General features: G+C 45.2%; 4 protein-coding genes and 1 non-coding gene across 7 annotated transcripts in view; 2 read left to right on the top strand and 3 right to left on the bottom strand.

Annotated features, from left to right (window-relative positions):
• KNL1 (kinetochore scaffold 1) overlaps nt 1-6717 on the bottom strand; it is a 30738-nt gene extending 24021 nt beyond the window's left edge. Inside the window, exons 1-7 of the mRNA XM_032189315.1 lie at nt 6691-6717; nt 4252-4321; nt 3790-3829; nt 2993-3052; nt 1664-1725; nt 1161-1216; nt 413-452 (exon numbers count right to left, since the gene is read on the bottom strand). Of these exons, the coding sequence (XP_032045206.1) occupies nt 413-452; nt 1161-1216; nt 1664-1725; nt 2993-3052; nt 3790-3829; nt 4252-4286 (293 nt within the window). The 5' untranslated portion in view covers nt 4287-4321; nt 6691-6717. The remainder of the gene's footprint in view (nt 1-412; nt 453-1160; nt 1217-1663; nt 1726-2992; nt 3053-3789; nt 3830-4251; nt 4322-6690) is intronic.
• A 378-nt stretch (nt 6718-7095) lies between these two features.
• TRNAS-GCU lies at nt 7096-7177 on the top strand. Its single transcript has one exon. It is a non-coding gene; the product is annotated as a tRNA-Ser (tRNA).
• A 1395-nt stretch (nt 7178-8572) lies between these two features.
• RPUSD2 (RNA pseudouridine synthase domain containing 2) lies at nt 8573-12784 on the bottom strand. The gene is made up of 3 exons (XM_032189488.1): nt 12385-12784; nt 11951-12247; nt 8573-11165 (listed from the first exon to the last, which is right to left on the bottom strand). The coding sequence occupies exons 1-3, from the start codon at nt 12754-12756 to the stop codon at nt 10374-10376; spliced, it is 1461 nt and encodes a 486-aa protein (XP_032045379.1). The 5' UTR covers nt 12757-12784; the 3' UTR covers nt 8573-10373.
• A 370-nt stretch (nt 12785-13154) lies between these two features.
• Nucleotides 13155-18676, bottom strand: LOC116489767 (protein-L-isoaspartate(D-aspartate) O-methyltransferase-like). Of its 2 annotated transcripts, none has more exons than XM_032188403.1 (9): nt 18646-18676; nt 17558-17683; nt 16585-16689; nt 15985-16016; nt 15355-15459; nt 14995-15115; nt 14225-14310; nt 13817-13986; nt 13155-13508 (listed from the first exon to the last, which is right to left on the bottom strand). In XM_032188403.1, exons 2-9 carry the CDS (start codon nt 17670-17672, stop codon nt 13496-13498), a joined length of 747 nt encoding a protein of 248 aa, XP_032044294.1. In that variant the 5' UTR covers nt 17673-17683; nt 18646-18676; the 3' UTR covers nt 13155-13495. The 2 variants fall into 2 exon arrangements, with proteins under 2 accessions (XP_032044294.1, XP_032044293.1); XM_032188402.1 differs by lacking the exon at nt 18646-18676 and adding an exon at nt 18071-18141.
• On the top strand, nt 18284-26430 carry CCDC32 (coiled-coil domain containing 32). Of its 2 annotated transcripts, none has more exons than XM_032188404.1 (4): nt 18284-18346; nt 18674-18923; nt 20872-21028; nt 24574-26430. In XM_032188404.1, exons 2-4 carry the CDS (start codon nt 18683-18685, stop codon nt 24707-24709), a joined length of 534 nt encoding a protein of 177 aa, XP_032044295.1. In that variant the 5' UTR covers nt 18284-18346; nt 18674-18682; the 3' UTR covers nt 24710-26430. The 2 variants fall into 2 exon arrangements, with proteins under 2 accessions (XP_032044295.1, XP_032044296.1); XM_032188405.1 differs by lacking the exon at nt 18284-18346 and adding an exon at nt 18462-18574.
• The last annotated feature ends 606 nt before the right edge of the window (nt 26431-27036 follow it).

Genomic DNA, 27036 nt, shown 5'->3' on the forward strand with positions numbered 1-27036 from the left:
ATCTCCTAATTTTATTTTATCTAGGCAAGAACTTTGAGACCAGACTAATACTCTATCCACCTCTGAGTGAAAAAGTGACGATAATAAACATCCAAGACCATCTCTATCAAATACGGAATCTGGTAGGTCTCTCCTGGAAGACATTCCCAAACAATCAATTTTGGATGAAGCAGTTTCAAGACATAATTGTTCAATTTTTCAGAAACATCTACTTTTTTTTGTGAATCGCAAGAACAGCTATATCCTTTTTCTGCTGTATTCCTGTAACCGGTCAAACGTATAGAGCAATTTTATATCTAAATAAATAAGCACGTTACATTTGTTGGTTTCTTTGAGAAGTAACATTCTTATGGTCGCATGCTGTGTGAAGAAATGTATTTGCAGTGTGGGAATAATTTTTCCCCAGACTTACTGATTAAGTAGGACATGATTCCCTGTATCTGCTGCACACTCTAAAAATAAGAAAATCAGATGTTACAACGAGAGAAACAGGATCAAAACATTCAGAGACAAGAGTAAAGTGCACAGAAAAGAATGTTCTGCAGTTCTCACTCTTTATGTTCCTTTTTATCATGGCAAAAACCCAGAGAACCAAAGTACTTGAAAATGCATTAGCTTTTCAGATTCTTCCTAGGTAATTTTTGACAGACTGAATATGACATTCTTCTCGGTCTTCTTTTGATCTAAATTCCTGTCCTAGTTTCAGCTAGGATAGAGTTAATTTTTCTCCTAGTAGCTGGTAGGGTGCTATGTTTTGGATTTACGATGAGAAGAATGTTGATAACACATTGATGTTGATAACACACCGATGTATAAATTGTTGCAGAGCAGCGCTTACACGAAGCCAAGGACTTTTCAGCTTCTTGCTCTGTCCTGCCAGCGGGCAGGTTAGGGGTGTGTAGTGCTTAGCTGCCAGCCAGGTTAAACCACAACAATCCCCAAAACAGATTTTGTTCCACGTACATTTTGTCTAAAAAAAAATAATCTCTGAGCTACAAGGTCCACAGTAGTAGTAACTAATGGGTTTTCATCCAGTCCATCATAAACAGCTGACCATGTTGTTCCCTATCTATGATTGACGAACTTGACTTCTTAAATTCTGGCTGAAGTCTTGTTGCTAATAGTCTGTGAAACCTGTCAGAAAAGAGAGGAGCTTTTACCTTCATTTTCTCTCTCTGCTGCATTATTCTTAAGATCTCGCTGGAAGACTCTGCAGCTAAGAACAAAGAAAAACAGTTTTTGAAAACACAAGATGATCTGTTTTAAAGCAAAAATTAAAAAAAAAATAAATTAATCTCAATCTTTTCCCACATGATATGTTCTGAAATGATACCAAAAGACAGCAGGTTACTGAACCCAACCATACTTTCCAGCAGGAAGATACCATTATCATACTTCATGTGAAATCACTAGAAAAGTTAATGAAAACCAAACTTTCCTAATTATATGAAATTTACTCCATCATTCTTTATAGCTAGGATGAGAAAGCGCGTAATGTTTCTACCAGGGCTTAAAATCAACTTAGTATAACAAGTCACCAATTTTCTTCACTGAATGCCCATAAGTGTATGCAAACAGCAATTTCAGGTGATAGCAGATTATTACCTACAACTTTATGCTTAAATAAAGAGATGTAGATCTGCATTCTTCAGATCAAACTTACTTTATGGTGTTCGCAAAGCTGACACGTCGGGAGTTTTTCCTACGTTTTTCTATATTAATATCCTGACAAAAAAAAAAAAAAAAGACAGTTTGATGTACAGAGAACAGTTCTTATGCCATAATCCACAATAATTATAGCTTTTCACACACCAAAAAAAAAAAAAAAAGAAAAAAATGCAAGCATAATAGCTTAAGTACAACAGATATTTGCAAACATCTTTAAACTACTTATAGTTCTCCAGCTTCTCTCCTCTTCACAGGGAGACACCTATCTCACAAGAAGCAGGTTCTAAAGATCATTTTGTACTAACTGCTTGGTTTCAGACAGAAGCAAAATACCACTTATAAGGATTTTTGTCTGGCTTTATGTTTGGTATACTAGAGAAAAAACACTTAGCTGCTTAGTACAAGTGAGTTGTAGGATTTTTTTTTTAATTTAGTTTTCTGTGACAACTGGAAAAAAAACTCACCCCTATGGGAGAAAGGAAAGGATGCATGGAAAAATCAAAATCACCACTGATACTTTCCTGAAGAAGTGTTTAAATGGTGTCACTGACCACATGATTATACTAATGCAATGTTACAAGGCATGTAACAATGCAACGCTGCATATACTGGAAAGCTAATTCACCATACCACTGCAGTGCAGTGTCTGCAGTAAGCTTCCCTAACTAAATAGCTCTGAACAGGGCAGCAGAACACTCACTGTTTAAGAAAGCAGACAATGTGTTGACGTACTGACATTATCCATTATACGCACAGAGAAACCATGTCAGCATCACAAGCAGTTATGAACAAAGTCGCACTACTGCATACAATGGTTCTATATTGCTCAGTAGCAGTACTACACATCATTGTTAAAAGGCATTAATGTTTAAACGAAGACTGAGCTGCTCTTCATGCTCAAACCAGTTTTGAAGTATATTATGCATGGGTATTTCAGGCTCATATTTCACATATTTTGAAAGAAGTTATTAGAAAGGTGCTGCAGCCTCTGGACCCACCCTGAGAGGTGATTTCGTTCTTACACTGCGGGCCCCAGAGCTGCACACAGTACTCTGGGTGGCAAACTTGGACTACACCAGAAGCAAGATGTATCTATTAATTTCTGATTATTCCTCTCTGCTTGACAGAAGACATATTCTGATGTAAAATAAAAGTTCAACAGATTTCATGTAATATTTGTTACTCCAAACATTATCCGCCAAAGCAGTTATTACAGGAGTTTTTACACCTACGTTATTCTAGTGACCCTGTTTAACCAGGGACTAGTTGAGGAGCAAACCAAAGATCTTAAGAGCATCAGCAAATGTGGACTTAACAGACCTACCTGAGTGAGTTCATTCCCGTTTCCCAAATCATCAAGAGGATTTCGTGGAGCCTTTAAAATCTAAAAGAGTAAGTTGAGAAAATCAGACCCAGCTCCCACAAAGAAATGATCAAGCAACAAGTAAATGACTGGTTCAGTCACAGCTGGCGTACAAGCAGTTCAAGACGTCACTTATGCACAAGTTACCATGGATTTCATAACCTATAATTCACTCTTGCATTGGGCATCTGTCCCAGACTCTGACCCTGCTTCTCACCAATGCACCACACACGGGAGTTCAGTTGGAGGTATACTTATTATTGACCAAAGAATTTATAAAATTCTGAATCCATAACCATGAAGGCATAACTTTAATTTTTAACCATCTAATTCACGTATTTATTTTGAGAAAATAGTGGGTAAACTGCCCTTGTGCATACTAAATTCATTCACTTCAATCAGAAAATTACCAGGAATATCCCTGTACACTTGCTTCACCTGCGAATCCTTCTGTGGAAATTGTATCATCTTCTGCCACATCGCTAATGTGAACAGCAACGCTTTCAGACTTGAATACATCAGCCAGCCATACAATCAGTGAACTGCTATTTCACAAGAATACATAAACTGATTACTTGGCAGTAGAGAATCTGTAAGCGCCAGAAGCGTCACATTCAATCACAAACTTAGTAAGGGCTTTCTTTGCTCATGGTATGTTTTTCTTCAGGCTGTGATGAGAAAACTAATTCTTCTTTATGGCTCCCCTTCCCTTCCTTCACTCACTCAGTTTTATTTTAGAAATGCCTTAAGTTACTCACAGAGGACAGTCGCCTTCTTCTCATGTGCTCTGTATTATCACTGAGGGGAAAAAAAGAGAAATAGATATTAGCGCATAAACTGGAACCAAGATGTATTTCTTGAACAGTGCTGCCACATTTTTATGGCTAATAATTCAATCTCTCCATTATTTTTACAAGTGTGAAGTTACTTAAACAAACTTGCTTGGAATAGATCATTCCAATGCTAGGTGCCATAAATGACCCTTGGAAAATTCAACATATTGTGCTCTGACCCCTGTGGTCAGTCCCTAGACAATCCACTGCTATGAGATTTCCTTGAGCTTTCCTACACCACGATCAGAAAACCTCCCTGTTTTTCTTCATGACAGACAGCATATTTCATTCAAGAGATCCTAAGGTGCACACAGGGATTAAGAAACATTTTGCATCTAAAAGACAATAGTCAAATCTCAATGAGGTCCTTATGAGGTTTCAACTTACTTTTCCATGTTAGGGTCTGTATAAATCTTGTCCATTTCTGTTGGAAGTACTTTTCATCTAAAATGCAGTACTGAAATCAAAAAAAAAAATTAGTGAATCTCAGTAAGAATATTGTATACAACCACAACTAGATACTAGACTCAGTCAGTTGCTATAATTTTCTCCTCTATCCATCTTTACTCAGAGGAATTCTCTAACGTCTAACAGGCCTCCCAATTCAGTGTTCTCTACTGCATATCATGTTATAAAGCAAACGAGCTAGCAGTTTGAGTCTTACTGGTTTGGCAGCCTTCTACTTAAAATTAAGATTTCGGTAACTGCTGGAGATAAATATGATCAAGCCTTCTACAATACAAAGTGCACTCTGACACACAAGACAATTTTTCATCCACTACTACTCCCTGCCACCCCAAGAATATCTTCTGTTTTATGAACTAGTACACCTATTAACAGTCACAGCAGGGGATAATGAGTTAACCCACACCATGAAGATGCCTTAGGATATTACCTAAGGTTTCCTGCAGAGCACAACAAAATGCAAGGCTTTGAATACCAGGTTAATATTCCTCATAACCTCACCCTCCTATGGACCTGACAAAGAACACAATATATTGAAGCACTGAATCAACACCATACATGTAATAACAACAAATGCAATTTTCTGTGCTCTTACCTAGATTTCAGTGAGATTTATCTACATGCATATCTCCATCGCTACTACTATTGCAAAATATTCATATGTGACAGCTATAAGCAATCTGACAATACTACCACATTTCATTTTCCCCTTGCTAAACCTCAGCAAACAGTGCCTTAAGAGAAACTCTTGCCTAGGCAAGGGTTAAGCAAATTGTAAAACACTTTTTTTTTTTATGAGACAATTAAACATAGAGAGGAACTGCTCAGCCTTTGCATTTCACAAAATCACAGGCTCTCAGAGGTGGGAAGGGAACTCTGGAGATCGTACAGTCCAAACCCTCTGCCCAAAGCTATGGCCAGTTGCTCTGGGACAACCTGTTCCACCTTCTCTGCATTCTTTTTTTTCTAATGTCTGAGTGAAATTTCCTGTAGTCCAGTTTGTGTTCGTTGCATCTCATCCCTTCTGGTTCCATCTTCTTGAAACTTTCCCAAAGGTTTTATGCACATTCATAAGTTCCCCCCAGTAAGCAACACCACACCTCCCCTTCTCCACCAAGCCAGTCTCCTCACCATAGACCACAGCATTTAAACCACCAGCTGACCAAGGCAAAGTTAAGCCTTACAGAGGCTTTAAAAAAACAAAACAAAACAAAACTTCTAGGTTTAGTGAAATGCTAAATCAATCACTTACTAGTGGAGTATTGCTATACACTCCTCAGAAAGGGAACTGCAAAGGCCCTGGCTTTCAGGGCCTGCAGCTCTGAGGCAACAAAACCAAGACGGTCTGGAACACTACCCAGAAAGACACCCAAAGGCTAGCATACACCTGTAGCTATCACTTTTACAGAGGTGTTTTCCTAAAAGTACTGCTTGGTGTTGACCAACGTGAGCGTTTTATCGAGGTTCCCCTCACATTTCTGGGCTGCCCCAGCACACTGAAATCCCCTCAGACACGAACTTGGCACCATTCGGCCTACTAACAGCACTAGGTTACGTTTTGTTTCTAAATATAAAACATTTTAGTTCATTGAGATGGAATATTACATAAGCAAAAATAAGGCTACGGTAGGCCTGTGGAAGAGCAGCATCTATTGAACAGCTTCCACCTGGTAACTGTCATGTTTCACAAATAACACAAATAGGGAAATCTAATGACTTAAATAACGAGATCATGATGTAATTAAAACATTTGGTATTTTTGCTGTAATGCATCCGGGTACTGTGAAAGTCAGCAACGGGATGGGGTTTCTTTGTTCGCTACACCACAGTACGCGGAGGGAGCTTTTAAAGACTTGAGGTATAAAAGCGTCTTCCATTTTAGGTGAAACTGCTTTGTGTAAAACTGTTTCGTGTGCGCCTTTTTGCAATTTTCCTCCAAATTCACGGCCACCGACTGCCTTGGCTGCGATCTGCAGGGAGGGACAACCGCGCCTCGCGACAGTGCTGAAGGCAGCTGCGAGATCTATTAACAACATTAATATTAACGGCAGGAGACCCCAGAGAAACTCGGAATGCAGCAAGCCAGTTTTGAAAAGCATAATTGTAGGAAAAATAAAGGAAAGAAATCATTTGAACAACGATGAAGGGTCTGCCCCCAAGTTGGCGACGCCCACAGGAACGCTTCGCTGGTCGCTTGCCGCGCTTATCGAAACTTTTAAATATAAAAAAAATTACAAATTGGCTATGAGTTAACAGAATTACGTTCCCTACAGCCCCCTGCACTGCTCCCAGATCCCCCAAATCCCCCCCCAGGGCTCCGAAGCCACCTCAGCCCCGCCGCCCCCCCGGCCCCTCACTCACTGCCCTCACGGCGCCGCCGCCTCGCCGTTCAAACCCAACCGCCGCGCGCCAAACCGCCCGCCCGACGGCAGGACGTACAACATGGCGCTCCCCCAGCGCTCCGTACGACATGGCAGCCCCTGGCGTTCCGTACAATATGGCGGCCTCCCTTACGCCAGCCCGTTGTCTGTCTTTTCGGGGTTATTCCTCACCGGCACCGCGCCGCAGCCAGAGAAATGAGTGCGAAGCAGCAGAGGGTACTCGGAATAGGATGGCTCGGTCTCTGTGCGATCGCGTCGCCCTGTGTTCTTGAGACCAAAAAGAGGCAGGCGGGCGCCATCTCGCAGAGCGGGCGGTGGGCGGGAGGCGAGGCCGGGAGCAGGTGCTGCGGATTCTTATGGGCTGTGCGGGAAGCAGGGCTCTCGTGACGAGGTGGCCGAGTGGTTAAGGCGATGGACTGCTAATCCATTGTGCTCTGCACGCGTGGGTTCGAATCCCATCCTCGTCGGAAATTAGCTTTTCATTTTTTTTCCTCCTACCGCTCCCGTTTCTTTTTCCTTATTTAAATTCTATTTTTAGAGCCTCGAGGGCTGCCAAGGCGCATATCGCCGCTCCGTGCCTCCCTCCCGCCGCCTGGGGCCGCCCAAGGAGGCCTGAGAGGAGGCAGCCACGTCCCCCAGGGCCCTGCAACCTCTGTACCCAAACACCACCAAACTGCTTCTTTTGACCCAAATTGTCTCCTTCAGGTTTGCCAAATCCCTGGTGGGAGCTTCAGGTAAATAAATTTTTGCAAAATCAGGGGCTGAGGGAGCTCCGGCCAGGTTGATCACAGTGCCTCACTGAAACCACATCCACGTTCGCTGACTTATAGTGGGCTTTTCTTGTAGTTACCAAGATTTTAGAAGTGTAACAGATTACTAAGAGCTGCTCTGCGTGAAGAGTTAACTTTTAAAAATCTGGAATGAGAAGCTGATGAAAAAAAATGCTCCCCCAAGACTTCGCTGCATGTTGAAGCCATAATTACTGCAATTAGCAGGAGCAGAAGGGGCCTCTCACATGTAATTTACTGGAACAGCTCCCAGAGCCCTCCAGGCTATGCTGCCCAGATTGAACTATGCTTAAATCCTGGTGGAAATCAGACTATACCAGATCCTATGCAGAGCATGGCCATACGGTAGCTCTTTATACACACAAGTGGCACCTGTAATGGACTGGTTAAAACACAGCTGGAAAAAGTGGAAGATGAGCTCCCTGGTCACATTTGGGCTAATTCTCAGGCTTAGGTGGGGATTTATCACATGCCATCGCTAGCAGAAACACTTTTCTCTGTAGCAATCCAGCAGATGTTTTATCTTGTGCATGTTTTTAGCAGGTATCAGCAGCAGACACCCAGCGGCTGCACAGTGTGAAACCACCACCTCGGACTCAAAACAAGACTTGATGCCATCGCTGGTAAGCTCCTCGAGAAACCAGCCTTGAAGGGTCATTGCCCAAAGTGTCTTGAAAAGACAAGTCATGGCATTTCTTGACCAGTAAGGTTTGATAACTAAAATATATTAACTTACAGCCATAAGGGATAGCCAGAAAAAGCGAAACACAGCAGTGAGCAGCAGTTCCGCATTTGGCCATTTGGTCTCCATCTATTGACACAAATCAGTAAAATTTCTTTCAGGTGCTTTTTTCTTGCAGAGGAAAAAACAAACAAGCAAACAAACAAAGACAATATAACCTGGGTCATGTCAGTCTCAGTTAAAGCTCAGCTGCCCCTAAATCCACCATTTTTCCCCTGTCTAAAGCTAGAAACAGTAGCATATATTCTTACTTTGAAGGCACCGGATTTTCATTTACATAGTTAGATAAAATATATATATTTCAGTGTATGAAAAAAATAGATGACACAGGGGAGATTTTACCTCCTTTGTTTAACAAGCTGCCTGCAGCTAAATACTAGACCAGGCCTTATTACATGATGGCAGGAAAAAAAAATATAAAAACGTGTGGTTACATTAGAATCACGAGAGACCCTTAGCAGGATGTGGAAGAGCAAAGCTCAAGTCTGAATGAACTCTTACAGAAACATTCAACAACAGCTAGATGTACAGGAGAGGAAAGAAAAAATCATTTGGCTACTTTAGGCTATTGGATCCTGATCACACCTGTGGGTATCAACAAGTGATTTTAGGAGCCTTGCCAAGGAGGGGGGTGGTTGTTCCTGTTGGCTTGGCAAACCTTAGTTGTGGAGCACATGTTGTCCCCAGCACCCCACTCAAGAATACCTCATGAAGCAGGGGTTTCTCCCATAACCTGTGCATCTTGGTGGGTTGAGAGAATGTAAAGCTCAGCATGACAAGGAAAAAACATCCAGTACTGGACCACGCTCCAGCAAGGCTGGTGCCATGCTTACTGAACAGTATCAGGTCTCCTGGATTCCTTTCCTCACCTTAAAAAAAGGTTTCTATAACATTTTAGAAGTGTTGAACCCTATGCAAGCATCCTATGTAGGTGGGTGCAGAGGATCCTGAAATAACATGGCTCTTCCCAGGAAAGGTTTTGATTGTGTGCAGCTGGTCATTACCACTGAGGTTGTGTAAGACAGACAAAAAAAGAACCTAATACAATGATTGTAATAAACCTCTTAGAGGCTGTATAAACATCGATGAAAATAAGAACTATAGTGATATTTATCATCCTGAAAACATTACTATAAAATGCATTAAGAAAAGCTTCTCGTTTGCTTATATTCTTTTTTTCCTTTAAGGCCAATTGTCACCTTGAAGCACACATGAAGCAATGTTAAAAACAAATACCATTTAGAAACAACTTGACCATGGTAAGGTAAAAACGAAGTGAAAGGTGGTAGACTGGTCTCTACCTTGCATTTTTGTTCAAGTATGGAGATGTTTTCATTTGAGGCATAAAGATTAGAAATCAACAGGTTCTCAGAGAAGATTACGTGTTTTTTTTAGAAAGCAGATGTGTCACAGGGCAGATAACGAGACACTCTGCTAAATCAAGTCTCCTCATAAATCTCATAAGGATAAAACCTTGGGACTAGTACCTCTAGAAACAGGCCCAACGCACAGATCCATTCCTAGAGTTACTGATCTCAAATCAAGTAATTATGCGAAGGAATTCTAAAAGAGCAATTTCAAAGCAAGTCCACCTTGCTGACAAACAGTAAAGAAATCAGCTTCACAGTGCTCTGGTTTTACCTTATGGTATTCTCAGCGTTAACATTTTGGTTTTTAAAATCAGTCTGACAATAAAATCAAAGTACAAATAGTTTTCCTGTATGATGTGACATCCAGTATGTTGAACAACTTTCCAACAGCTCTCACCGTACAGTACAAGAACATTATACAGCAGGCCAAAAGAAAAACGAGTTGCTTAATTTAAGCATATGCACTAAATTTTCTCTGTAGGTAATTGACAGCAGACCCGTAACACATTGAGGTGTTTGTTGACCAGGTGTTCACTAAATGGCAATATAATTCTAGCACTGAACCCCCATGTTCCTGCCCACCTTTTATAGTGCCTGTCAGCAACCACAGCAATTAATTTGCCAGCCCCAACAATATGGGGGCTTCCCACCCCATTTCAAGTCATGAGCAGTTTCTTCACCTCAAGCACCCTGAAACCTTAGGTCTTTACAAGACACTTCTCCGGCCACACTAGAACAATGCCCTTAGATGTCATGCCCTCTGTCATTCCTCCCAGTCCTCCATGGCCCATTCAGGCATCTTGGAGCAATAGTCAAACTCTGCTCCCTTATAGCGCAAGGCGTGTAGGTACATCACCAGCTCCTTGGGAGATGGGTCCCGCCTTGAAATTTTACACTCCACGCATAAAGGGTCCTTCTCTTCTGAACAATTTTCTCCTGTTTGCCCAGTCTTGTTCTCGCATGAACCTAGTTCTGTAGTTTTTTCAAGTGTTTCCAGATTGGTATCAGGGTCCAGTGTACAAGCTGGTGTTTCATTTCTCTCAGGATCTTTTGTGCCCTCAGCAGGGCAGGAGTTCTCATTTGTAGGATCAGCCTGCACAGATTCTGTGCACTCGCTTGAATTACCAGAGTCTTGATTTTCTGCATTGGTGTTCAAGTCCTCTTCTGAAATCCCCAAGACATCCAGGCTCTGTTTGGAACGATGCTCCTCCACGAGCGCCTTAAGGAGTTCTTCATCTGTTTTACCAATCTTGCCACCTTTGCCCTTTTCAGGGCCCCAGGCTTCCATGTTGTAGATGGGGTCGTTGACAATGGGATGTCCCAGGTACTGCAAGTGGACCCGGATCTGGTGTGTGCGGCCAGTACGCGGAAGACACTTGACGACGCTGGTCTTGCCGTTGTAACTGAGCCTCTGGAAGATGGTTTTGCAGGGTTTCCCTTTGGGGTCCACACGGCACACCCCCACCTTGTATGAAACAACCAGTATGGGCTCCTCGCAGACCACTTCGTGTTCTGGGAACTCCCCCACCACACGACACACGTACTCTTTTTCCAGCTATGGGGAGAAAGAACAACTCTCAGAAGAGAAAACTGTCTCGGGTCTGATTATGATTCAGTCTCACCCTAGTTACTCCTCTCTCAATCTCATCAATGAAATACATATTTTTCATTTTAGGTAATCTACTCTTAAAGGTTTTTTTTACAACTGAACTAGAAGAGAAAAAAAAAAGCAGCTTTTAAATCAAATTTCTCACATTCTAGCTTCCAACCAGTTGGGAATTCAAGAACATATGGGCCTGAACTGTCTTCCCCATATTAAGTTCAGGAGTTACCTCTCAGTGCTTTTTGCTGTGACACTCATTGCCTTGAAGCAAGTCCTGAAAGCTAGCACCCTACAGCTATAGCTCTGTTTGGACTGAAAAACAGTGGAAAAAAAAACAAAACTTCTAAAACTTAAAATGGAAAAAGTATTAGATGACTGACATGCTTCTGCTGATAAATAAAACTGCTCTCTAACTGATGGACCAGATGATCTTTAGGGGCCCCTTCCAACCCAAACCTTTCCATGACTGCACGCTCAATACCAGCCAGTTTGCACAATCCCACAGGGCTGGAAACCCTTTTCAATATGATACTACCAAAATTGCTTACGGTTTTGCTCCATCTTTCTCTCTCGATGCCTTCCACACTTTACACCAACTAGGACACGAAGAAGACCACGAGCTGTCCTCGGAATTCGGTTTGTTTAGACCAGAAGTTTGACAGACTTTTTGCCTTAGCGTGTTCCAAGAAAATACCACACGAGAATCTCCCCAAAGTACTGCAGCCCTTAGCTCTCACCTGCCTCTCCCGAACCTGCTCGTCAATCCTCTTGGACACCTCCACTGTCTTGGCAAACATAAGCACTCCTGAGGTCATGCGATCGAGTCGATGAATCGTATGCAGCTCCTTAAGGTTGTGCTCTTTGCCGAGGATGAAGATGACGGTGTTGTGCCGAAACCTGCCGCAGGGATGCACCGGCAAGGAGGACGGTTTGTCCACGACCACCACCTCATCATCCTCCGCCAGGATTTGGATCGGCTGGGCAGTGACCGGCGGCTCGTGGCGATGCACCGTGTTTCGGAGAAAATCATTATTCTGCCAGAAAAGCAAGCAATTAGGGTGCATTCTGCATAGGCACACCACCAGGCCAGGCACCTGGGGAGCTTGGGAAGGATGAAGGGAGGGAAGAAGGGATTAGGTGGCGATGGGAAGGAGGAGGGATTAGCACCCACCTTGAGCACGACGTCCAGGTCCCGCACGGGCTCCTCGTTGAGGCGCAGGCGGCCAGCACGGGCGGCGGCGCGGTAGAAGGCGAGGGGCTGGGCTCGGAACTCGGTGCTGAAGACGTGCAGGAGGCTGCGGCCGACCCAGCGCCCCTTGCAGTAGGTGCGGAAGTCGTAGTAGTAGGGCCGCACCTTGCGCAGCCCCCCCTCGAAGTAGTACGAGGTCTCGGCGAAGTGCTCCGCGCTGAAGCTCACCCCCGCCTTCAGCTTCCGCGGCGGCGGCACGTAGCGCTCCCCGGCGGCCAGGCGGCGCTTCTTCGGGGCCGGGGCTGCCGCCTCCTCCTCCCCCAAAGCGCCGCTCTCCGGTCCCGGCTCCGCCATGCCCCGCCGGGGGAGGAGAAGCGGCCGCTGCCCCCAGCCCCGGCCCCAGCCCCGCGCCGCCACCCGCAGCCACGCCGCACACAGCGCGCCGGCGCGCCGAGTGACGCCGCGCCGCGCAGCCAATCGCTGAAGGCGGCCGCCGGCGCGGGCCACGCCCCCTCAGCCCTTAACCACACCCCTTTACCCCCTTAGCCACGCCCCCACCTACAGGCCACGCCCCTCCCCATTCACTCCATCACCCGTAACCACGCCCCCGCCCCATAAGGCCACGCCCCCTTCATCCAGGCCTCGCCCCCCAGGTTTTCACCCCCCCCCCCCCCCCCCCCCCCCCCCCGCAATTCCCGGCGTTTTTACCCCAAAACCTCGGGGTTGCTGACGCAGGAAAGAAGAGACCGCGCTCGCGTACATGAGCTCGGGGCTCTGCGCCGGGAAGGGCGCCTTGTTTTGTCTCCAAGCGTTAGAGGGGCGCTGTTAGGGGGTGGCTGCGGGGAGCTGCGAGCCCTCCTGCCCCTGCGGCTCTCTGCAGGGGTCACCCGGGGCTGGGCTCGTCCGGATCAAAGCACCGCGGCCAGACCCGGCTCAGTCTCTTCTCCGTCCCTCGCTCTGCTGAAGCAGCGCTCGCCTTTGCCAGCACAGCTGCTGCCGGAGCTCCCGCTCCAAAAGCAAAGCCATGCAGGCCGGCCGAGTCCCGTCTGTTCGTGAGCTTTCTGAGGTGAGCTTAGAGATATCCATCCCGCTCTCAGAATTCGTCCCTGAGGCAAAGAAAAAGCAGCGGTTACTGTCACGCGTTTGCCTTCGGCTCGGTGAATTGACACAGCTGCCGTGTTTATGAATGCGCAGAGGCTCCAAAAAAACAACACAAAAAAGGCTCGAGTCCTCAGTCTGCGATCCCTAGCTAATAGCAAACGCATCCTACTGCCCTGATGTGCCTATTAGTTAGCCTCTTCCTTCTGTCCTTTACGAACAGCAGCTGCTAGGAATCCAGGGATCTGTCAGCAAAGCCAGCACTCAAGGAGAGCAAGCCCACGGGGTGGAGAGGAGAAACGCTGCGAGTGTTTACCGAGGCCACTGCTTTTCCTTATCCGTCAGAGGAACATAGATCACGCCCATCAGCTGGGTTTCGATGATCTCCCCGTCGCTGGTTTTGTCGTATTGCATCAGGACTTGGTTCGCACCCTCGGGACCCACGGGCAGTATGAGCCGACCTCCTGGCTTCAGTTCATTCAGCAGCTGGCAATCGGAGAGATTGGAATCAGCAGAGCCAAAAAGAGACAACAGAAGCCAGCCAAGCTGTGAAGGTCACAACATCTTGAAAAACACAAGCTTGCCAGCTCCATACAAACAGAAAAAAAAAAAGGGGAGGTTCCCATGGTTCCCTAATTATTAATTCCCTAATTATTACAGTTTTAATCACAGCTACTGCTGAAGGCAGCCAACAGCAACTGACATTCCGCACAACCACTCTTACCTCCTTTGGTACTGTCGGTGCTGCTGCCCCAACATGAATGGCATCGTAAGGAGCCTCCTCGGGGTATCCCTGCCTGCCATCTCCAACTGCAGGAGGGAAAAGCAAGCAGAAACGACTTGTTCAGACAACAGTTCCATGCAAAAATAATTCTCCATATATTCTTTCAATTGAAATTTCAAGGAGGAAAACTTTGTAGCAAGACTGTGATAGCAACGTGAATTCCCACATCAGAGCACTGACCTGTCTGCTAGAAATGTAGCATTTGTTTACATTTTAAGAATGGGGAGATATTTCTGGAATTGAACCATGCTGGAAAATGGAACAACCAAAGGCAGGAGGGCCTTTATGTAATACAGTAGCTTTGTGCAGTCTTGAGGTTCTGGATACAGAATGATCTGATACAAGCTAACAACAACAAAAAAGGAAAAAAAGCAAAATAAAAAAAAGCGTGTGTAAACTCATTCAAATAAACTAAAACTCAGATGTGGTACAATCCCTCTCCTCTGAAGAACACCTCTTACTGAATGTGTAGGGACTACACATTCAGATGTGAGGTGTGTGCTCGACTGCCTGCAGCATTAAAAGCTGCTTACGCGCACAGTAGCGTTCAAGTCAGTGTTAAACCGCACTTAGCCAGCGATTTCTAGCAACAGCATGGAAAGCATAAGCACAGCTTGGAGCCACTGTTTTGAGAAGCAGAGCTTTGCAGACAGCCAGAGCTAATGAGTGCTCACAGGAGGGGTCAAGCATCAGGGTCCCAGAGAGCTCACCCACAAGTTTTACACGGCCAGAGCTGAGCAAAGTCGGATCGTCTTCTTGGACGTTTCTGATGGATTCATTCACCAGCTCTCTAATGTGTTCTACACCCACGGCTTTCCCTGTTGGGCCCATCTACAAAGGAAAGAGCAGACAAACATCTATCTACCTCCTGCATGCACAGAGATACAGAAAGACTCTGTACATCCTGTAGGTACAGAGGTGCATTTTATAGAACAAGGTAGTGTGGGGGCTGGAGAATTTCTAGGAAGAAACTTAAGAGCAGAGTGTCTGGACAAGGAGGTGCAGATACTGTGCCACTTTGGTTTTAAGGCTGAGCAGTTTCAGTTAGGTTAGCTATCCCGTGAGCTTACCATCCTGGCAAAGCAAGCTGTAAGGTACCCGCTCCCAGATCCGACGTCCAGTGCTTTTGCACCTTCCACAAGCTGATCCTTCAACAACTCCAGTGCATGGGCATGCTGTGCGGGTACAAATACAAGAGAGTGTGAAACATCCCATTTTACTTTCCTCCTCCTGCAACTTTTTCTTGTTCCAAGCACTTTGTGCTCTGATTTAAACACAGCACACTGGGCGTTTTGTCTGACATGTTCAGAGCGAGTCGTGTCAGATCTGGAACGTCTCTTTGCAGAACAGCAGTTACAAAGAGGTTCAGTCAATATGCAAAGGAGCAGGAAGAAAAATATCGTGCAAAAATGATTATTTTTATGACAATATTAATGGTTCCATATAATTCCAGTTACACGGTAATAATTCCAGTTACACAGAATTTCTACCTGAGCATGCTTTTAAATGAACTTAAAAAAAAAAAAAAAAAAAAAAAAAAAAAAAAGTTTCGGCATCTGAAGAAGCAAGCACGATAATCGTGTCTGCAGGACCTGTTTCACCTTCCTACTTTAGTATTTAAGTAAAATTTAAAAAGGCAAGGGATGGGGGACATGAGCAATTTATTGCATGGCTGTTAAAAATAATTAAGAATATCTCACCATATGTGGTGCACTGATTGTAGCCTTGTATCCTAAAAGGAAGCCAGTGACAAGAGTTACATGATAAAGAAATGATGGTGATAAGATCCAATTAATTATCAAAATCTTCACTGTGAACAGTTCTTTAATCTCCCTCCCCATTCCCTAAAATACAAAAAGACTCTTCTTTTGCCCCACTAAAGCATTCAACTGACTTATAGTCAACTCCCGAAGGATTAATAAGACGACCAAGGTAGCCTTAGTACTTCAGTTCCCAACTGCTCCAATCTCCACCCCCCAGCTCATTCATCAAAATGCTGTGCAGCTATCACAGGCTGTGTTTGTTTCCCTTCCACAAGCTGAACTCAGAACGATCAATGCACGTTCTGACTGTGGAAAATATATATTGTTCTATTGTTCTATTTCCTCTGGATCCCACAAGCTGAAATATGGATGAGGATTGCTCTACCTGGCCTGTCTAAAAACTCTGCTACTGTTTTGGTGAGAGCACTTCCAGCATTAAGAACTCCGACCTGCTATGCCACCTCATGCCCCTCTGTCACTGTGGTTAGCATACTCAAAATGAACACCGTAAAAACGGTGATACTTTGAGTTACTCACCAATAGATTGAGGAGAATCCATGTATGGGAAATATTTGATGTAGTGTCCTCTGTCAGTAGCCAGTAACACATCGAAGACCCGCTGGGATTTAATTATTCCTTTTTCTGGGAGATGGAGGAAAAGAGACAGAGAAAGGACTTAAATCCTCAGTGTGGAAGCAAGAAGGTATTTGGAAGGAGGCAATACAGCTCTGGGAGTTAGCAGCAGAACTGGAAGAAGAATCCTTACTAAGCTATTTGAGAATTGACAAAAAAAAAAAAAGCCACAGAGAAAACCCTGCAGATGAAATTTCGTACATCTTTTTCAGGTTTTGCTGCACTGGATGAAATCACAATATGGTCACACCGTCAGCCCAGTCTCTCTCAGAGGACTGTTAGTTATAACTACAGCATGCCTGGGAGTGTTAAATATAGTAAACAAGTCACACTTTCACTCCTGAAGGTGGAGACTCTGGTTCAGATTTAATGACTATAGAAACATTCACCATTCCTTTGCACCGCAGGGAAAATCAGCATGGCTTTAGCAGCTGAGGAAATTCAAAGCTATTTTTACTTGTGTTCCAGATGCTGCCCGGCGCAGGGCAGCACCACCACGCGTGACTCCAACCCCAGGGCACACCCCTGGAGGTGAAACCTTGCCAAAAAGCTGAGCATCTGCCGGCTCTGAGCAATGCTGCTCCACGCAGTGTTTTAAAAGGTGTCACGCGTTTACCCTGTGAGAGGAATGGCAGGCAGGCTGTGGGGATAGATAGCCTTTCAGGCTACTTCTGGCACAACCTCTCATTTCCAATTATAACTAGGACGACTTCAGATTGCGACGCTGGGAAATTTCGGCCATCTACTCTACCGTTTCGGGACAACCGGCGTTGCATTGGGTCGCTGCAGGACACCAAAAACCTTAACCCTGAAGCACCGGAGGCTCCGAGGGATAGCTCGAAGCAGCCAGGGGCCTGAGTACGGCCTCGTTACTCACTGTAGAGGTTGTTGACCAGCTCGGGGTGCGTCTTTCCGCTGGAAGTCCAGGCCATCGTCCTGGCGAGGAGCAGTCCCATGAGTGTCAGCGTGGCGCAGGGCAGCAGGAGGCTCATCCCACGGACACCTGCCAGGGGAAAGGGGACGGGATCGCCGATGGGCACGCCCAACCCCGAGCCTTTTTTGGGTTAAAAACGAAATAATCGATACTGGGTGCTGCTCGAAGGTGGCAGAGCGCACTACACAGGGCACCACCAGCACTGGTGCATGGACACCTTGGTTATCGGTAAGCGCCGTGCCATAATTACCGGCTTTTTGTGCTTAAAGGCAAGAACCATGACGTAATTAACTTAATAATTAGGGCTTTTTGCGTTTAAAATTGCAAATTACCCCACACAGCCCTCCAAAACCCAACGACAAGGCGTCGTCCACGGGTCCTGGGGACACCGGTTAACAGTCCCGGCCCCATACCCGGCCTCGGTCCCTGTCCCTATACCGGTCCCTGTCCCCATACCTGTCCCGGTCCCGTCCCCGCGGCCGCCCGTTGCCAGGTGTCGCGCCCCGCTCGCCTACGCCGCTCAGCAAACCTTCCGCCCTTTCCCAAGATGGCTGCGCAGCGGCGTCACTCTCCCTCCCATCTTCCCGCCTTCTCTGAGGGATGGACTAATGGGCGCCCTCTCCCCACCCAAAGCGGCGCGGTGATTGGTCAGCCTGCACGGCAATCTTCGCTCGGTCTGAAGCCGTCGCGATTTTGCCGTGTTGACGGTCCGAGCGGCGGTGGCCGAGCCAGGTTTGGGGGCGAGAGGCGGCGCGGCCCCGCTGTGCCCGGGGAGGGGGAGGGCTGCCGAGCTGGGGAGGGCAGCCGTGACAGGGGCTGGAGGGGCGCGGGGCCTGCAGGGGCCGGGTCGGTGGGCAGCCGGGGCCCCGCGGCCTGCTGCTGTGAGGGGTCCCTCAGGGCGCGGCTGTAACCGATAGCCCCGGAGTGGGTCACCCCCGTGCTGCGAAAAATCCCCTAAAGGTGCCCTAAAGGCCCCTCTGAGGTGTCTCGAGCAGAGGGCAGCGGGTGTGGAGGTCCCGTGTCACGCTCACCGCGCGCCCTTTCTCCCCCTTCTCTCAGTTCTTCGCCATGAGGATGATCGAGAGCGCTGATGCCGCCGTCGCCAGGTCCAGTGAAGACCTCTGGGCTGAAATCTGCTCCTGTCTGCCCCGGCCAGAGCTTCAGGACGACAGTGAGGCGTTCACAGACTCCTTCACGGATGTGTACGCCGACGGGGGAAGTCAGAGCAACATGTCCGGAGGCTCTTCCCAAACAAACCTCAAGCCCTGGGCTCCCCTGAATGATTCAGAGGTATATTTGGCATCCCTCGGTGAGTGTCTGGTCAGGTGTTGGTTCCTCCATGTGCTTAGATGCCTGCTGATAACTATGGCACTGTTAATGAGGCCAGGGTGACAGTGCTTACACCTCTGGTTGGAAAAACGTCTTGCACATACTCAGTAGTTTGTCCAACTCAGTTAATGCAAGTGACAATGAGAAGCACAACTGTAGCTTCTTCAGCTATTCCATGGGAAGAAACCCTCTATCAGGTATAAACCAAAGAATTTATGCTCTTCCTGCAAAATAAATAGAATAGGGATACTGCTGTTTCTTTCTCTGGGCAGCACGTAGTCCTACTGTAGTTGACTGAGGGAGGGGAAATGTGGTTTGAACTCACTATAGCGCCTTTGTGTTTCTGTGTCACCATCATTTGTTTCATTATTTCACAGAGTCTCAGGAGACGCAACTGAGTGCAAAGAAAAAAGTGAGATTTCTGTGACCTCTTTTCTGGCTGGGGAGGTAGGGAGGCAGATATAGGAAAGAAAGCTCTGATGTTTTCCCAAATAAAACCTGCTAAAATCTGTATTTTAAAGTGACAGATCATGCAGTTAACCTCAGTGTGATTAGTTAATTCCTTCATAATCTATAAAACATTCCTTTCTGTGGAGTTATTTTTATTTGGGTCAGTTTGTAATGTGGTTTGCAGTGCAGCCGCACGGTCATATTGGCTTGCAAAGGAGGTTGCATGCAGGAAGAGACCAAGAGGAATGGGGACAGGGTTGCAGAAGTGTTTTTTTTTTTTTTTTTTTTTAAGCTTTTATTTCTGCCAGAGCCTCCATTTTGACTTTGTTACTGTTTCAGACTGTTGTTTCACAGTACACTAAGTAGAGCTCTTGGTATCTGATCAAAGGTGCCATAGCAACAAGCCACAAATTGCTCTTCCGTTATTAATTGCTGCTACAGTTCCAATTTGCTCAGAAAATGCTAATGGATTAATTTTCACAAGCAGGCTTCATACTGGATCTGGATCTGTTTTCTAAGAGTCAGGATGAAAGCATAAAGCTAGCACAAAGTTTGTCTTGTGCATTCTAGCTAAGTCAACAGAAGTATAAACTTGTACTGGGTTTGTACGTGGCCAGGATTAATAATTGAGTCATCATAGGATCAGCCTATCGGTACATTTGGCCAGTTATGGTATTTCAAGTCTTAATAATTGCTCAGGCCAGACACTTTCAGTGACAACCAAATTCTGTGACATAAGACAAACTCAAAAAAGAGTAACAAGTGGGCCACCATGTCTTGAACTAGTGCAGTTCAACTGACAATCATAGACTTTTCAATTAAAAAATAAATGCGCAAGCATAAGTTGATTCCTGACCCAATTTAAGAAGGAATCCATTATAAAGGGATTTTGTGACTGGAGGAACTCCATGAAATTTGCTTCCTTGCAGCTTTGTGTACTGTAGTTGGATTACCCTGCGTCTGGTAAAAACATTTTCACTAGCCTGTGACTGAAAAACTTAAAACATTACATTCTGTTCTGAGATATCCAACTGATAATACTGCTGCACTCTCTGTATTCCACCATCCCTGGTCTCAGTTTGAGCATTATTTGCATTTCGCATTGCAATTAGTGTGATTTATATTCCATGCCAATTTGCATAGAAAGCATGGGGACTTAATGCCTCCAAGATCTGTACCTTCTGTGTGAAGGTTTCATTGAAATTGAACAGTAAGCGCAAAAGTTATTGAAACACAAAAACGGGCAGAGTTGACTGATTGCATACACACCTTATTTCCTTCTGAAATGTCACTCCAAATTACAAATGCACACATAAATGAAATGCTGTCATGCAGACTTCAAATAAAAGAAAAAGTTACTTTTTAAAATATTAAGTCTTGCAATGTTAATTTAACCTTTTTAATATCAAAGTGTAGACACTTTTTTCTTTCCCCTGAGAAAATTGTAATAAAGACCCCCTCCCCTTTTGCCTCTTCAGAGAGAAGACTGATGAGAATAAAAGGTTTGTCTCAAGAGGTGACGTCCAAGGACATGCTGCGTACTCTTTCCCAAGCTAAGAAAGAATGCTGGGACAGGTTCCTGCAGGAGAAGTTTGAGTCTGAATTTTACATGGAGGGACACGAATCTGATGAGAGGTAATAAGCAGGTCAAAGAGATGGATTACCACTTAAGGCATAATCCTCTATGTTGGCAAATAAACTAGACTTTATTTCTTAAAATGTAAAATACGGGTTTGTCAGGACTTGTGAGGGGGCATTGTGACAGAAAAGGTCTCACTGCAGTTTGTCAAGACTCACAAGCATCTGAACAACTTTAATAATGACCATTTCACAGAATCACAGAATGATTGAGGTTCAAGGGGACCTCTGGACATTATCTGGTCCAACCCTCCCCACCAAACAGACTTGTATCACACTAGAGGGAAACACACAGGTGGGTTGAACTTTCAAACTGATTTTTGCATCCCTTGGACTGGGGTGACCTAGAGTGGAAAGAACAGGAATCTATTTGGCAACTACCTTTGTCACATTTTGGGTAGGGAGGGAATGTCTAATACATCTCAAATTGCTTTTTTTAAGGCTTGACTTTTAACAGTGAAGTCCAGACCATTCCCTGCATCTTTGTCAGGGCCCAGTTAAGTACTGCTTCAGAGACAAGTGGAATTTGAAGTTCTTTCCAGGGTTGGTACCAGCCCTGAGATTAGATTTCCCGAGTGGCTCTCAGTTCAGTGCCTGCCTTACAATGCTTCTGCTCTCTCACCCGTTGCCCTTTTACAGATGGTGTATGAATTAAGATGAGAGTCTTTTTCTTTAGTAAGCTCACACTCCCAATCACTTATAATGCTCTCCATATTTCTCTTTTCTGAGCTGACATTTTTCATGATTGCTTCTAACTGAAAAGAAGATTATCTTTCTCCCTTGAAGAAAATCTACTTCAGCTAGTTTTGGAGTTCAAGTATGACAAATAATCCATGTTTATGTGTAGGTTTTAGATTCTTTGACCAGTTAACTTGAATGTGACATTTAAAAAGCGAGTTGCTCTAGGCATAGATGTTCTTCCCACTGTGTTTTTAAAGGCTGAGGATGTTATCCATGAAAATACTGTCCTCACCAGAATTTGACTGAATGAAGTTAGAGGTTACCCCTGAATGGTACCAAATTACTTGATTCTCATCCAGCAATATAATTAAACCAGCCTTAACTTTTAAGCACACAAATCATCTCACGGACACTACCAAGAGCTGGTCACTCTTTAAGCGATGCCTCCTAGAAGCACAAGATAAGGCAATTCCAAAATATCGCAAGTCAGGCAGGCGGGGCAGGAGGCTGGCGTGGCTGACCAGGAATGTTCTAATGGAGATTAGGCGGAAACAGAGAGTGTTTCGCTACTGGAAGGAGGGCCAGGCGTCATGGAAAGAATACAGGGATGCTGTTCGTGTTTGTAGGGAGAAAGTTCGAGTGGCCAAAGCACAGCTAGAGTTGAAGCTGGCTGTGTCTGTGAGAGAAAATAAAAAGGGTTTTTTTAGATATGTAAATGGAAAAAGGAGAACTAAAGAATACATAGGGCCGCTCCTTGATAGGGAAGGTCTCCTCACAGACGATGACGTAGGCAAAGCAGAGACGCTTAACGCCTTCTTTGCCTCTGTCTTCAATGCCGATGATGGGCTTCAGGACCCAGGGTGCCCTGAGCTGGAGGACCGGGACGGTGGGGATGACAAACTCCCAACTGACCCTGAACGTGTGCGGGATTTGCTACTCCACCTGGATCCCTACAAGTCCATGGGTCCGGATGGGATTCATCCCCGGGTGCTGAAAGAGCTGGCGGATGTCATCACGGAACCTCTATCAATTATTTTTCAACGATCCTGGGAATTTGGAGACGTCCCGGTAGACTGGAAGCTGGCAAATGTTGTGCCAATTTTCAAGAAGGGTCAGAAAGAAGACCCTAGCAATTACAGGCCTGTCAGTCTCACGTCAGTGCCTGGTAAAATCATGGAGAAGATGGTTCTCGGACTTATTGAGGCGCACCTGGGGGACAAAGCAGTCCTTGGTCCCAGCCAGCATGGGTTTGTGAAGGGTAGGTCCTGCCTAACTAACCTGATTTCCTTTTATGATAAGATCACCCGTATGGTGGACCAAGGGAAACCAGCTGATGTGATTTTTTTGGACTTCAGCAAGGCTTTTGACACGGTTTCCCATAGGATCCTACTGGACAAAATGTCCACCATACAGCTAAATAAAAACATCATACGATGGGTGAGCAATTGGCTAACGGGCAGGGCCCAAAGGGTTATGGTAAATGGGGCTGCGTCAGGCTGGCGGGCGGTCACCAGTGGGGTCCCTCAAGGCTCCATTTTAGGGCCGGTACTTTTCAATATTTTTATAAACGATCTGGATGTAGGAATAGAGGGTATTTTGAGCAAGTTTGCTGATGACACCAAACTTGGAGGAGTTGTGGACTCGAATGAGGGTGTAAAGGCCTTGCAGAGGGATCTGGACAGGTTGGAGAGCTGGGCGATCACCAACCGCATGAAGTTCAATAAGAGCAAGTGCCGGGTCCTGCACCTGGGACGGGGAAACCCTGGCTGCACGTACAGACTGGGCGATGAGACGCTGGAGAGCAGCCTAGAAGAGAGGGATCTGGGGGTCGTGGTAGACAGCAAGTTGAATATGAGCCAGCAGTGTGCCCTGGCAGCCAGGAGGGCCAACCGTGTCCTGGGGTGCATCAAGCACAGCATCGCTAGTAGGTCAAGGGAGGTGATTGTCCCGCTCTACTCTGCGCTGGTGCGGCCTCACCTCGAGTACTGTGTGCAGTTCTGGGCACCACAGTATAAAAAGGACATGAAACTGTTGGAGAGTGTCCAGAGGAGGGCTACGAAGATGGTGAAAGGCCTTGAGGGGAAGACGTACGAGGAACGGCTGAGGTCACTGGGCCTGTTCAGCCTGGAGAAGAGGAGGCTGAGGGGGGACCTCATCACAGTCTACAACTTCCTCGTAAGGGGGTGTTGAGAGGCAGGAGACCTTTTCTCCATTAACACTAGTGACAGGACCCGCGGGAACGGGGTTAAGCTGAGGCAGGGGAAATTTAGGCTTGACATCAGGAGGGGGTTCTTCACAGAGAGGGTGGTTGCACACTGGAACAGGCTCCCCAGGGAAGTGGTCACTGCACCGAGCCTGTCTGAATTTAAGAAGAGATTGGACTGTGAACTTAGGCATATGGTCTGAACTTTTGGGTAGACCTATGCGGTGTCAAGAGTTGGACTTGATGATCCTTAAGGGTCCCTTCCAACTCAGGATATTCTATGATTCTATGAAGTAAAACTCTGCTCTTGTAAAAGAACAAGGACAAGTTAATTTTCCAGTGCAAGGACTAAATGGCATGTATCACACTTGCTGGAGGATGAGCATACAGATGCACATTTTAGAATTAAAATAAACTTGAGTCAGTATTTAAACAAGATGGGGTAAAACTATTCTGGTCAGACCAGCTATTTTGAGATAGGCTGTGAGAGAGTAAGTGTTACGTGCATCTACAGTATCCATAGCATTAGAGTTCTAGGATGTACACATACTTTTTGCAACCTCTCCCTGCCTTTCTGGTGTTAGTGGGGCTAACAGATCTTTTCATACCTTCCTGTGAAATTGCTCTCTTATGTTTCACTGTCTTTGCTTTCCCTCAGCACGCTAGAGCATCTAAAGCGCTGGCTACAACCTGATAAAGTGGCAATCAATACTGAAGAAGTACAGTACCTCATCCCTCCAGAATCACAGGCAGAGAAGCAGGAGACCGAAGAACCTCCAGCTGCTGAGCAGTGAGATACAAGCCATGCCTCTCATCCAAACCCCAGCGAAGCTGTGTGCAGGAACAGTAATAAATAACCCAAGTGGGGGAGGGTGGCATAAGCATGTATTGTCAGTCATTTAAAAAAATGAAAGAAAGCAAAGACAACAACAAAACTGCTCTGGACCTCCAGAGATATTGACTGGCATTTGTTGTAAGAGTGAAACAGCATACACTGAACTGAAATGCTACTTCAATCTAGTCCCAACCTGTAGCAACCTAATCATTCCAGCATGAATGTTAATTGTCTGTAGCTCGTCAGGAGGTACGCTGAACAAAAGAAAGAGCAGTTGTTCAGAAGCATCAGAAAACATAATGGTCTAGAATAGAACAGATAAACCACTGAATCAATTACTTTTCCTGTCTTGTACCTCTTTGATCACTAAATTGGGTATTCTTTTCTTGCAAAGTCCACTGTGTTTTCTATTGAACTTCACTGTTTATGATTGAGCTGGCCCTGAGCTGTGCCTGGAGGACAGATACTGTTCACCTACCTGAACTTTGAGTCCTAAAGGAAACTGTCACTGCAGTCATTAAATTGATGATAATATTGAGATTGTAGCAACAGGAGACTACTTAACACTCCTGTCCTTGTAATGTTCCTTCCTAGAATATCCCACTGTATTGGCCATCCAAACTCTGATACAGAATGGGCTGGAGAGGGAGTATTTTTATTATTGGTCATGTTGTATCTGTTTCTCTCATCAACTTCAGCCCCTCCAGGAGAGGGTCAGATGAGTTCCTACATCAGGAAAGCAAGTATGATAACCAAGGAGGCTACAAATAACTTGTTTTCATCACAAACTAGCACAGAATTATTTGACTTTATATTCCAGTATGTATATTATATATATATTCTTCATCCTGTTTCCTCTACAGAGGGTTGTTTCCCATTATTAAGCAAAGAATCAGCAATTGTGTACTTGTATAAGACTAATGCTTCTGTGAGCTGTGCTTTGTCTTAGCATTGACACTAAAGGTCGATAGAGGGAAGCAGTGTACATCTTCTGTCAGATGAAGCTCTTTAGACAGAAATTGCAGGGGTAGTTTTAGCAGCGTATGCACACTAGCTTGTTCATTATGTATCTATGAAAATACATTTTTAAAAGGAGCTCCTTGATACCACCTTCATTGTTTCCTGTCACTGTACAATTATAAATGGTGCTATTGTTTCATCCCCTGACAGCTGTTATTCTGTTGCTGCTTCTTCAGTGTCGTGACTCGGTGTTTGCCCACACAATCAGCCTTACCCATGTAACCACCCACCCCAGCCTTGCCATTTACGAAAGAAGTCACACTCAGGGGTCTCCGTTAGAACAAACACTGAGGTTTGAGAAATATGGTGAATCACCTGAATGTTGGTGATACAGGACCTACAAAGCTCTGGCAGTGTTGAAAAGGGTCTCTTTGTCATCTTTTAAATGTCCCTATTAATTTATCTCTAAAAATAAGTCTGCTATGCTGTACAGTCAGATAATGTGCTGTAAATACTCTCACCTGTGCTGTCAAGCTGTAATGAAGATGCTTTTGAGTATTTGTCAGAAATAGTATGTACAAAGAGAAAAATGCAGTTTCTTTTTCTGTTCCCAGGCTATTTTACAGTCAATACCCTTCCTTCTTGTGATTAACAGTGACTGTGAAGATGCTTTATATCATCTTGTCTATTCCCATTAAAGCCTTCTGAGCAAGAAATGTATTCAAAATAACTGTACCGAAACATTTAAAGTCTCAGGTCCCCATAAGCTAGCTCTTCATTTAGAGAAAGCAGTACTCAACATTTTAAATAGAAGTAGCTCAGAAGCTCACGGAAAGGGCTTGGGGAAAAATTGTCCAAACCCAGAATTAGCTGAGCACTTCAGATTTGCATTGATACTCCAGCGAGACATGCACAGGTCCTTTGCTGCTTAGTTACATTTATCTGTTCTTCACATACAGAAGAATGAGGAATGGGAAGGCCATCTGCCTCAATTTGTCCAAAATACCAGCTACTCTGAGTGGCATTTTGCAGAGCAGAATCTGCTTGAATGTAGTAGGGAAGACCAGCTATTTCCAACCCTTTGCATTTGTAAAGCGTGCTCTTCCAGGATGGCCTGGAACAAGGCCTGTTGCCCCAAACTGAGAACAAGTCCTGAAAACTTTAAATCAGATCCAGGGACTTAAGTAAAACAAACAAAACGAACTCAGAATAAATCAGTATCAAGCAGAATGGATGCCAGAAGGTCAAACAAATGCCTTGTGATGGAGGAGGAGGCGAGAACTAGCGCTGGTTGTTTCAGTGATAACTGAAGAGATCTTTGTCTGT

This window comes from Aythya fuligula, chromosome 5, assembly GCF_009819795.1.
Source record: "Aythya fuligula isolate bAytFul2 chromosome 5, bAytFul2.pri, whole genome shotgun sequence".
NCBI classification, from domain to species: Eukaryota; Metazoa; Chordata; class Aves; order Anseriformes; family Anatidae; genus Aythya; species Aythya fuligula.